The following is a 12,851-nucleotide window of genomic DNA, read 5'->3' on the forward strand; positions in this document are numbered from 1 at the left end:
GGTTTGGTAAAGCACTGGGGTCTCCGTGCCACTCAGAATTCCATTCCAGCTCCTCCTAGTCCTGGAAATTGTTTTGCAGACTTTGCTTTCAGCTTTTCTAGTATTATCTTTGCAATGCGAGAGGGTCTGCATCTGAAGGAAAAGTGGTCGCTTGGATTATCAGGCACTTGATGGTCCTCTGTAGTGGACAGAAGCTTCTTTAGGAAGAAAAGCACTGATGAGCACAACAGTACAGAGTCTTACAGGGCATTGTCACAAAGCAGTTCAGCTGAATTCGTGCAACCTTGAGCTGGAGTCCCTGCAGCTGGAATTGGCCTTACTTCAAGAACCCCAAGATATATTCTCCAATGCCAATGAAATAGACCCCCTGAGCTATGCCAAACAGAGGGGCTATCACAAGCGCGCGGCAGCCCGCTCCCTTCATGAATGCAGCGGGGCCTTCGTGGGTCCAGATCTTCCTGCAGGGGAAAAACACAGTGGGTTGATTAAGTAATTCTGAGTCGTTTCAGCTACTAAAAATTGGGGATTCGAGTCAGCCACAAAAGGGCTCTGCGTAGAATACAGGCTTCACTGGGGAGGCAGCGACGGCCCCTGATACCGCCTCTCGTGCCTCTCTCCTGTCCGCTGCAGTCCATTCCCCGCCACCACCACATCCATCAGTCCGCATTTTGTAGCCACTGCGCCTGCTGGGGTTCTCACCGGGCTATAAGTAAAGGCGAGGGAGCCCCTTAGGTTTTTTACTAAATAGTTCTGGTGTTCCTACAAGTGTTGGAGTTTCCAGAAGCCTGCTCAACCTGTTTCTTGTATGTGGACGGCGATGATTTAGTTGCATAAGAATCCATACCAGGAGTGTAACTTTGCCACTGGTATAGACCGGGTGGCCAAACAGGCTTGGGAGCCACATGCAGCTCACTGAGTTCATTTTTGTGGCTCACCACGCTGCCACAGGTGCCCCCTCGCCACTCACTGCCACCCGCAGAGGCTTGCTTGCCGCCCTCAAACACCTGTCTTGCACCATATGTGGCTCTTCCTTTGAGCAAATCTGGCCACCCCCTAGTAGTTTACAGCTAGTAAACTACTAGTTCTGCTTACCTGGTGCAGTCAATGATTCCATTGTAGGTATCTTCTCCCAGGCCTTTCTTGAGAGTTTGAATGCGGGTTTTTAGAACTAAAACAAATGATTATTTAATTTAAACTAATGCACTGTTAACTGGCTTGTAGAGTTTATTCTTTGTATACTGATATTGAAGTGTAAATTTTGATTTGGATTAGCTCTGTAATTTTGATAACAACATGAGCATTAACGGTTGTCCAAGGGCGTGTGAGGATTCCCCAAGCACCACCTTTTGGAGCCAGGCGGCCATCTAAGCAGGAGCAGAACCACGACAATGCAGCGCCCTCTACTCTTAACCAACCCAGAAGACACCAAGGCCGATGGTATTGAAAACTGCTGAGAGAGATCTAGGAGAACCAACAGCGTAGCACTTCCCCCTCTCTGTCCTTACAGGACAACCAAAGCTGTTTCTGTGCCAAAACCTGGCCTGAATTCTGCCTGAAATGGATCCGGATAATCAGTCTCATGCAGGAGTGCCTGGGGCTGGTTGGCCACTGCACACACTCTTGCCCAAGAAGGGGATGTTTGTCACCCACGTAAAGATAAGATCTGAGTCCAGAGAAGGTTTCTTTAGGAGTGGCTCCACTACCACGTAATGCAGGGGTCATGTGACCACTCCTTCCTGGAAAGAGGCATTAATCACCTCCGTGGCCTAGCCAGCTGCTTTCTTCTTGCTAGCTTTTAGCAAGAGGGGCAAGGATCCGGCACGGATGTGGTTGCACAATCCTGTCCAAGCACTTTGTCATCATCTACAAGCTTTACTAACTGGAACTCATCCACGAGAAGTTGGTCAGGTTCTGCTCTAGATACCCCACCTGATTCCACTGTGATAACATGGGAGTTCAAGCCCCAGTGGAGGCAAGCAATTTCGTCCTGGAAGTATCTAGCAAATAGATACTAGTCCACCCAGCACCCTATCTCCTTCTACACATCACTCACTAGCTGGCCTGCTTAGTCCCATACCCTCCCTCTACTGTACGAGCTCAACATCTGTGGAGGAGGAGCAAGCCTCCCCCAAGAGACTGGAAGCAGACAGGTGTGTGCAATGTTAGAGAGGGGATCCTTACTTTTGTGTCCCACCAAAACAGCTTCCCCCAAGGGGCAGCCCTCTTTGGTGTTGTCCCTTTCAGGGCTATTGTCACCCCTCTTGCCAGCAGCTCCAACTCCCAGAGCCCAGTCCAGCCAGCAACACTGTCAGCCAGAAGGAGAGGCCGGATGGCGTGGGTGCCTCTGGGAGAGGCCAGGCCAGGTGGGAAAGGGCTGGCAGGATGGTAAAGCCAGCGTCCTGAACTTCCCTGGGAGAGTCCAGGTTTGTCTTCGGTAGCTGCAGGCACCAGGTCTAATAACCACAGCAGTGCTGTAAGGTAGCCCAGCAAGGCTCCAAGGATTCCCCCCAAATGGTGCCATCTCATTTTCATGAGGGTACCTATTGAACTCAGGTTTCAATTGAGACCTCTAGCTGAAAGACTGAGATTTTAACTGAAAAATAAATCTACAAGTTCTGCCATGAATCTCGGAGTAGCATATACAGTTCTTCCCCATATCCAGTAGGTAGCTTAGGCTTGGGATAGACTTGGTCCATGATCATCCCCCGTCTGAGCAGTGATTTAAAGCCAGGCCTCTCTGTCCAGGACAGTGTTGCTCCAGGCAATGTTTACTCATTTGAGAGCCAGTGGTTAGAATGCTGGACTGAGGGGATCCAGGCTCTGGTCCCCATGCAGGTGCATGGGAGTCTTTGGACCAGTCAGTGATTCTCAGCCTAACCTGCATTACTGAATTGCTGTGAGGATTAAATGGAAAGGAGGAGGACCATGTAAGGTGACTTGGCTCCTTGCAAGAGAAAAAAGACTGGGGTATAAATTTAACAGTAGCAGCAGCTATTACCACCTCTACGACAGCTTGTAAGAAATATTTCTTCCTGGGGTAAATGCTGTGTGAGATCAACCAATTATTCTTAATAGCTGGGAGCCACCTCATATATTATTCTCTGAGAAAAGGCATGTGCAAAATGCAGATCATTTTGCCAAGTGCATGAACCCAGAAAAGTAACTTGTAAAGCAGCCCTGAAAGAAGCTGCATGATCTTGGAGCTGCTTTGAGGAGCCCTGGATCATTCACTGGTGGCATCATGGCCAGCGTTTGTAAGGAAACCAAACCAAAGGAAAAAGCCCCGCACCCTCATCCCAACTCTTTCACAGGAGCCTAATACCTACCATCCAGGGGAGTCACTGCCACTGCAGCCACTGATCCTGCCCCGCAGCCAGACAGAAATGAATGCAAGAAAGAGGCTTTTTCTTCACTGCTCTCCTGCCCCAGCTTGTTAATGTTGGCAAACAGTGGAAAATAAATAATGGAAAAAGGCACATCTCTGTTGGGAGTGCAAGTAGGATACTGTAGGTAAACAATAGTAGTTGACTGATTCCCCCCTTCCCAAAAGTCTCTTGCTGAAGGCTGTTTTTCAGACCTAGTTGTGTGGATGAACAATAAAAGTGCTCTTTCCCTTTCAGAAATTGCAACAGTCACAATGCAATCAGATGAAAGTCTATGTAGTTTTGGGCAAAAGCCCCAGCTGCAGTGCAACTTGAATCCAAATTCCTATGCCCAGAGAATATTCTGAAGGCAAATGACATTCTCGATGGCTAAAACTAAGCCCTTCTGGCGCTTTAAGCTGTCTCAGTGAAAGCCCATTGGGAATCACATATAAACTATGTTATGCTCTTTGGATGAAGAACTGGGGACAATAAACTAGTGGCTATTATTCCAGATTAGCAGTCACGAACCTAGGCCTGTAAGCCCCAGGACTGCTCTCTGTACAGAGCCACAGTGTCTGTCCTGGATCCAGCATTCCACATACACACAGAGCAGCTTTGCAAGCAACCAATTAGCCTATGTGCACGGAGCTGTCCTTCATCCTGAAGTCAGTGGAGTCTTAAGCACACAGGAGATCATGTGGAGCACCTGAATCCAGGTGCTGCTTAGGAAGCCAAAGCCCTCCCTTGGGTTAGATAAGCAAATGCTTTCCCAATATGAAACATGTGGAAAGGAGCACAGTCTTGCCTCCAACCCATGGTGCAGAGACCAATATGCAAAGACTGCACATCTTGTGTGCAATCTCCCCCAGGTTTTCTTTCTCCGGACGACTAAAGGTTGCCATCCTATGAAGTCAGGAAAAGGAGGTCCCACCGTCTTTTCACCTGAGCAGGGTGGCTCCTAGCCCTTTATACAGGCCTGCTAGTCCCTGGGTGCGCAGGAGATCCCTGGCAATCACGATGGCGGAGGGGCGATTTGAGGGGGGCGAGTGCCCAGGAGGCAGACGGGAGGAGGCGGCAGCTGCTCCATCCTGTCCCAAGGCATTTTGCTGATGAGCAGCTAATAGAAAACAGGAAAGAAAACTTAACTGGATTTCACCAGTGGATGGACATATTTGTCTCTTTCACCTTCCTCTGCTTCCGACTTGGAAGCACACATTCATTCTATCCCATTTCCACATTACTTTGCTAAAGTTTTGATTGAAAGTCAGCATGAAAACCTGTATGCATTTTTGTACACGATTCTCTAATATTTACATTTGTGAACACCATTTCCTCTAACATGCATTTTGGGCACGCAGTTTTCTCTAACATGGACATTTTAGAGAGCTTTCATTCACAAGTGGGAGACGGCCTGAAGGCACATAGCAACTGCAGCAGCAACAACATGCATTTTTATAGACAGCTTTTGTCTACAAACTGCATGAAAAAGTTCAGAGATGTGTGAAAACCCATTTGTAGAAAAACCCTGATTTACATATCTATTAAGTCAGATTGGCTTGTATTAAAATGTAAACCAAGCAAATTTCCCCCCATTCCTAATCTGTTTGGACCTGTGCACACACAACATATTTTCAGGACTAGTGTCAACATCAATCAATTTTATAATGTCATCTCTACAGTCTATGCAATGGCGATTGAAAAGAAGCTAAGGGACAAGGCAGAAGGCTCTCCCCTATGAACACAGGAATGAGAAGGGGAGGGGCTCCCATCCAATCCAGCACGCTGAGCTATTGCCTTTATCTACATCTTGTGCAGGCCCCCAAGCTCATATGTGTGATGCACAAAAACCACAAAGAAGAACATACTTTTATGACCAGTGCCAGTATCAATCAATTTTATGTGAGCTCTAATGTAATAAGAATCCATGGCATCCTTTAATTAGGAGAGATAAGTGCTCCTGCAGACAGTGTTTCTGGGGACTCTTGAGCCATCTTCCCCAATCTGGGTAACCTCCTTTGCCCATGCTGACTGAGAATAGTAGGAATTGCAATCCAACACATCTGGGAGAAAGGTTGCCTGAGAGCATTGAAGCCTGCCTTCTTGTGAAAGCCGTAACACCGAGACTTTCAACAGCAGTCCCTCAACATTGCACATGTGCAAAGAGGATATAAGTTGCTTAGTCGCCTACACAAGATGACTACTGATGGCCCACAATGCATTGCGGCCTGTTGCCTGCTGTGTTCATTGACCCTGCAAGAGCCTGCCCTGTTCTGGTTTAAAACCTAAGGAAGCTGCTTTTCTAGTATACCTGTGGTGCAAAGGAACACATGGTCTGACGAGCGCTGCCATGGCTTAACAGATGTTTCAGCTCCTGCAGGCCAAGAAACAGCCCGTTGAGCTTGGCATAGTGTCCTGGTGCGCATCACATGCATGCAGGCTAAGACCTTTTTATTGAAAACTGATTTTAATTGTTAACTTATTATGTATTTATAGGTTTTAACATTTTAAGCCGAGATGTTACTGGGCTTTTTAATTTTTAATTGTATTAATTGTTGCTTATATGTTTTAATTATGCTGTGAGCCACCCTGAGGCTTTGTTGCGATGGGGGAGGCATAGAAATGTTTTAAATAAATAAATAAAATTTATCCATATCTGCAACAGAGGCCAAACACAAGCTCCGTCTGAGTCCTGTTTGCCTGGCAGTGAGAGGCCTGGAGAGGGAAAGAACCGGGTGGAAGGTGGGTGATGTCGTGGGAGGGACTTCAGAAGAGAGTCCCTGCCTACTCACATCATCAGACCCACTGGTTTGGTCTGGGGGTGGAGGTCATGTCGCCTGCAAAATGGTTTGCCCCACCCTCGGCTCTAGCAGCGTATTCACAACTCATTTCCAAGGCGCACACACACACCAGGCTTACCGGGGAGGCAACAAAAGCTCACAGCTGTGCCTGCTACGGCGAGCTGCTGCAAAGGACACAGAACCACGCAGCGCTCCCCTTCCTTGGTCACAAAGGGCCTCACCTAGCCGTCCAGCATCCTGCAGCTGGATCTTCAGCATCTCCATTGGAGAGGTGACCACCACCTGGCACATCCCAGCTCCGCAGCCAGCCAGCATCTCCCTCGCCAATGGCAATTCTTTCCTGCGGAGAGAAGCACAAATGCCACAGGACAGCTCAGAAGCGGCTCACGGAGCTCGTTCAGGCTTGCCAAAAGACCAAGAAAGAACATGGCTGGCCCGTTCCTCTGCCTGCCACAGCAACGCGAGGTGCAGAAAGCAGGCAGCGAAGCGACTCACAGCCTGGAGAGAAGCAGCTGCCCATATTTCCACTCCTGCGCTGAGTGACTCCCTGGCTGCTGGTAATGGCGACCAGAGCAGCCCCAGGTGAGCCGTCTAGCTTGGAGATCATGCCTACAGTTGAGCTGCAAGTATGGAGACGCAGCATCCTCTCTGACTCCAAGCTACAGAGAAAGGTCAGGATAGTGGTAAGGAACTGAGGAGCTCCTGGGGCCTTGGTCTGCGTGCTGGCGAAGCGAGCCCCCATCTTTCCCTTTCCCTCTGGAGAGGAAGGTTGGCCCTTTTGACCACGGTACGTGGCACACCTCAGCCAGCCCACACTAAGACAAGCCTTTGCGCCTTTCCCACAGGTCAGGGACTAAAGTTGCAATCTGATGCACACTTACCTGGGAGTAAGCCCTACTGAGCACAATGGGGCTTCCTTCTGAGTAAATGTACATAGGACTGAACCGAAAGGAAGTGGAGTATGATTATGACTTTTGGTTTGCTACCAAGGCCAGACAAAATCTCTGAACATCTAAAGATGATCATGATTTACCCAGAAGATCAATGGTAAAGGGGCAAAAGTAGGAGCTGGTTGAAATGTTGACAAAATGGACAATTGTGCCAATACATTCTTCCCACCATGTTTTGATGCCTGTTTATCAAAGGAAACTAGAAATCATAAAAGCAAGTAAAGCATCTTTTAAAGATCATTAAACATAACTTTACATATTCTGAAAATACCACCAGCGCTAAAACACAACTGCTTCCAAGCACCATAATAAGTGTTATCAAACTATTTTTGCCTTTTTTTTGTTTGGGACTTCTACAACTGCTTTTAAAAATCTTCCTTGTTGTTGTTCAAATACTGGCAACCTTCTTGGCTGCACCCATGATTACTTCCTGGGAAAGCGATGTTGTAAAGGAAACATTCTTGCCCAAGTGGTGGAAGGTAGTCAGAGTTGTACCCATATCAATTTATCCTTTTAAATCTATCCTTTATTCCTTGAAATGCATCTGACTTTCACTGTGTATTTCTGTTCCTTAAAGCCTAGTGAGGCAAGCACAGCAACTATAGGAGAGAAGTTTAATTTTAAGCATACATTTATGGGAAATTTAGCATTCCTTTTTTTCTGGAATGATATCTTAGTTCCCCACTCCTGAACCCACTTATGCGTGGGAAGGGCAGTACCAAAATCTTTAAAACAAATAAAGAAACTATATGTACATCTGCAGAGAGTTCTCATCAGCAACAACACAGAGCAAGACAAGAACATGTAGTAATTAGACCAGTGGCTCACAGTCAATACATCGCCCTCATATATTTTAGGCTTCAGTGTTCCTAGGAAGGAAAAACCCACATTGGAGCAAGATTAAAGGCAGAGCGCGCTGTTTGCCTCATACCCATCCTGGGAGAGCAGCTGCCGGAAGAAATCGTTGGCAGCCAACTTGATCGCTTTCTCAGGCGTGACGAGAGTTAGGTTCACAGCGGCTCCTGTGAGAGGATGGGAGAGGCAGGTGGTCTTGCATTATGGTGCATTAACAGCAATGTCTTCTGAACACACACGCACATCCCTGCCCTGAAGGTTTCCAATAGGATTTACTCACTCATTTATGTATTTGACTTGCATGCCACCCCATTAGCCATAAGGCCCTTAAGCTAGAATTAAAATAGCACATAATACACAATATGCATAATACTTTTAAAACAGTTTATAATATAAAAACAACAGTAAAATAAAATCAATAATAAAAATAGACATAGCATTAAGTAATCAATAACTTAAGCTATTATCATCTTAGTAAATTTAAGCTAAATAAATAAAATACATAAGATAAAAGCTGGTGCAGGCAGCAGCAATTAGCAGCATAAGCTATTGAGACCATAGACCAAGGGCTCACCCACTGAAGTAATGGTGAAAAAGCAAAGTTTTTAATTGGTGCCTAAAAGAGTAAAGTGATGGCACCATCTGGATCTCTGATGGAAGAGAGTTCCATAACTGGAGTGCTACTGCAGAAAAGGCCCTTCTCTTTTGCCATTTCCCCCTTTATTTCATCAGTGGAGGAATGCAGAAGAGCGCCTTAGATGATCGGGTTGGTATATATGGTGATGGACATTCCTTCAGATAACCTGGCCCCAAGTTGTTTAGGACTTCAGGGGCTATTGTAAGCACCTTGATTACAAGCAAAAACAGTGCATTTTCATAGATGCAAGATACTTCCACAATTCAGTGATACAGAAAAGGCCTTCAGTTTTTACGGATTACCTCGATACATGCCGAAGAACCCATCCGAGCGAATAGTTTTCACCAAGCAGTCCCACCTAAAATGAGAGAGAGTGGGTGGGGAGAGAGCATGCATGCATGCTAGGCATTCCAAGGTTCTAGATTATATTTATGACTATCTCACCGCTCCCTCTTCTCCGTGTTCTCTGTTCAGAGTTTGGTGCGCAGTTACATGGTGCAAGGGCCTTCTTCTTTGTGGCACTGTATGTCTAAAACACTCATCCCAAATATTTCTCCTCAATCTTTACTGGTCATCTACACTGTGGAATTTTGATCAAGATGCAGAACACGGATACATGAGCAGACAGCTAAATAAAATAGCCAACCGTTGGCTATTGTCCTCTCTTAAAGCTAGCTAGTCTAAGCCTGAGTGAGCAATATTTTGGGGCACAGGGGCACATTTGGCAACTTGAAAGACTTTCCTGGGCATCACCACTGAATAGCCAACAGGGGAGGTGTTGGCAGTTACAAAGAAACCTGCCCAAATGACTGTCTACACAGCATGCCACAACATGCTTTTAACACACAATTTCCAGCACCAGCCTAAACCTATTTCACAGAAAGCCACTCTTTCTCTCCCCCTATTCCTCTGCTGGCCAACTAATCTCTCTCTTTGCTTTTTCACTGTCATACCAGTACCTCATGCATGGTGCATGTATATGCAATACACTTTTTCTCATACACCCTGATGGGCATCAAGAGAGATGTCCAGGAAACCTTGTCTGAACAGTAGCCCAGTGAACCAAGTTGTGACTTTGTTGGGAACTCACTAGATCAACCTTCCTCAACTTGGTATCCTCCAGATGTTTTGGATTTCAATTCCCATTGTCCCCAGTCAGAATGGCCAAGGATCAAGAATGCCAGAAGTTGTGGCCCAAAAATTTGGAGGCCAACAGGTTGTGGAAAGCTGCACTAGGTGGCCTTCAGCACACCCCTTTCTCTCGACCCCCAACCTGCCAGCTGTATTATGTTACTCAGGCAATATATGTGAAATACTTCAGATCTCATAAAATATTCTATAATTGCTCACCATTAATTGGAAGGGCAGTTGTGTTAGTCTGTTGCAACAAAACAACCAAGACGCTTGCAGCATCTTAAAGTCTAGCAGATTTACTGCAGTATGATCTTTCATGGCCAGGAGCAGGTGCTTCAGGGAGGTGAAGGCAACAACATTTTGCAAGTTACTTTTTGCTTCTCCCTTGGGTACATTTTTTTCTCTCATCCAAGGGATGTCTTTCCCCAGGGGTAATCCTACTCCCCTTCTTCTTCACCACCCTGAGCAGCCAGCACAGCTTTTCAGAGAGATGGCCAGGACAAATGCCCAGCTCTGAGCACCTTTCTCACAGGCAGGTGTTGAGGGAGAGGGGATCAGGGGAACATCTGCAGACACTCCTCCCATCATGCTTGGCTCTGAGCCAGGAATTTTGTCTGGTCAGCTTTCTGAAGAGAGGCCAGGGTGGCTGTCCAGCAGGGGGCTCTTCCCAAGAGTGGCCCACCAGACATTCTGTTGCTGCAGAAAATGCCCTGGTGGAGGAACATCTGGCAGAGCCCTGCAGGGCACCTGCTGGCGGCAGCAGTGGTGATACCTCCTGGTGGGAGGGGGGCCAGGAGTGGGGGCAAGTGGTGTCATCTCTGGTCCTTCTGCTGTGGTACCTGAGGCAGGGGCTCCACTCTGCATCGTGGAGGGACCTCAGGAGATGCAGGCTGTCGGTGGGGTCGAGACCAAAGAAGGTGAGGCAGAACAAAAAGCGGGTGGGCCACCTCCTTTTGTCTCTCCCCCTTGTTCTCTTCCTTTTTCTGTAGGTTCTACCTTTATCAGAGAACATGACGTGTGATCCTCAGCCAGCATCCTATCTGGCCTGAGACATTCTTCTGCTGAGCAGAAGTACTAATGGTGCACATGCTCCGTATACGGAAGCCAAATGGACTGGCAGCTGGCTCATTCTTCATCACTGGTAATGAGACAGATCGAGGGACGGCAGGTTGGCACAAGTCAGACTGCCTGGCACTCCCAGCCGTTCCGAGACCAATCCAAAGTAACCTATTTTGCACATCTTTTGAAGCAAACTCTAGGCCACAAAAGCTTATGCATTGAAAATGTCTTTAAGGTGTCACGAGACTCTTCGTTGTTGCCACATATTTTGCAATTTCCAAAGAGAAATTGGGTTGTCTTGAAACAAAGGCATATATGTGTATAAACATGTGTGTTAACTGCCAAAACCGGCCTGGAAATGGCTTCCAGATTTTCCCAAACAAGACACACTTTTTGCAGCAGAACCTGAAATGCGAGACACTGATTAAGTTCTCAGGATGTATAAAATACTGAAGACCGAGAACATTAATTACATAATATTATCCAGGCAAATGATCTTTGCGAAATAGGAAGCAAAGATAGGAAACTTGGAAAGATCTTGGCCATTCCCAACACGATATATAGAAGATATATAATTAGAACAAGCTTGGACTTCCTTAAACTCTGGTCTGGATGTTCTCTACCATCCCAGATCATACTAAATCAAACTCTGGCATACATACATTCCAGTGTAGATTGTTCGTCCTTGTTGGTTCTGAAGACGGGTTTTGGCCAAATCAATGGGGAAAACACAAGCCACACCCACAAGCCCTGCCACACCTCCATTGATTAACTTTGCTGGAAGGCTGGAAAGAAGGAGAAAGTTTAGCAAGTTTTCAGCTGATACCCACCAAGCAGGCCTCATCATGGCTTGGGGCTATCTTACTGCTTGATCAACATGAAGCCTTTTAAAATCTCTGGCTGACGATCTGGAAGAACTTCCTGAGTGTAAGAGCAGTGCAATAATGGAACTGACCACCTAGGGAGACTGTGGGCTCTCCTACACTAGAGGAATTCAAGATGCAGCTGGGTAGGCCTCTGAGAGTAATGGCTTAACTTGGGGTCCTGCCCTGAGCTAGAATTTAGCTCCAGTGGCCTTCCTGGCCCCTTTCAATTCTACTAATCTATGATTATATATATAAATCAAATGGGTTAAACAGACAGGGCATTAATTATCGCAGGATGGGCAGACATCAGAATTAAAGACCAGAGTGCTTCTCAGCATATTCTATGCTTCTGAAATTGCTTTCAAGCACCAGAACCTAACTGAATGTACAGGTTTTTTCACACACATATCTGCTTCTTCCTAAGCTTTCTTCATTTCAGCAGTCTAATTTCAATGGGAAAAATCATATTCCTGTTGCTGTTGTTAACTGGCAGTCAGAAACCTTTGCCAATCTAGTGCAAATCATCTGGAAATCTACCTTCACTATCTTATGCTCCTCCCACACCCTGTCCACCAGCTCCCAGCTGACAAGCATCATTTGCATTGCTGGAGAGCGGAGTCCCACACTATAAAAGAAAAGAAGCAAAAGGCGCTGACCTAATCTTCTTCTTGTTCCCCATTGCTCCTTGGGGATGTAGTTTTGTGGTGGCAACAGCTGCTGACACAGGAAAACTCTCAAGCACAGGCGTGTTTTCCTCTTTGCCTCTGCTCACCTGGGAGAGAGAACATCATTACTGCCTCTTTGATATACTACTTGCCAGGGGTGTAATTCAGGTAACAAATGGCATTGTCAGTTCAAAAGGAGAATGGCCCTTTATCATTTAATCAACTCCAGAAGAAGACTTGTAAGATCTTTAGTGAAGTCAGATGGATAGATTCTCTCCACAATGTTTTCCCGCTTAAACCAGGTTGGACTATTTCCTGTTCTCTCCTTGCTGCTAGGATGTACGTTCCCCCACCAACACTCCCAGCGGAGCGCAGATGTGCCATGAATCCACGGAAGCTCGGAATAAGAATTCAGAGCCACTAGAATGAAAAGTGCACCACGATCTTCCAAATGTTTACTCAGAAGAAAGCCAGTTGAACGGCTGCTCTGAGATAAAGGAAAGGGGTTTGGGATTCACCAGC

The 12,851-nt window shown here is 46.6% G+C and overlaps 1 protein-coding gene across 1 annotated transcript; it reads right to left on the reverse strand.

The window, feature by feature from the left end:
* Nucleotides 1-238: 238 nt before the first annotated feature.
* SLC25A18 (solute carrier family 25 member 18) lies at nucleotides 239-12,413 on the reverse strand. Its single transcript, XM_044416987.1, has 9 exons — nucleotides 12,321-12,413; nucleotides 11,461-11,583; nucleotides 8,908-8,963; nucleotides 8,045-8,135; nucleotides 6,385-6,503; nucleotides 4,308-4,482; nucleotides 3,327-3,481; nucleotides 1,093-1,168; nucleotides 239-458 (listed from the first exon to the last, which is right to left on the reverse strand). Exons 1-9 carry the CDS (start codon nucleotides 12,341-12,343, stop codon nucleotides 317-319), a joined length of 960 nt encoding a protein of 319 aa, XP_044272922.1. The 5' UTR covers nucleotides 12,344-12,413; the 3' UTR covers nucleotides 239-316.
* Nucleotides 12,414-12,851: the final 438 nt, after the last annotated feature.

This window comes from Varanus komodoensis, unplaced genomic scaffold (genome assembly GCF_004798865.1).
Source record: "Varanus komodoensis strain SLA01 unplaced genomic scaffold, ASM479886v1 scaffold85, whole genome shotgun sequence".
In the NCBI taxonomy this organism is placed as follows: Eukaryota; Metazoa; Chordata; class Lepidosauria; order Squamata; family Varanidae; genus Varanus; species Varanus komodoensis.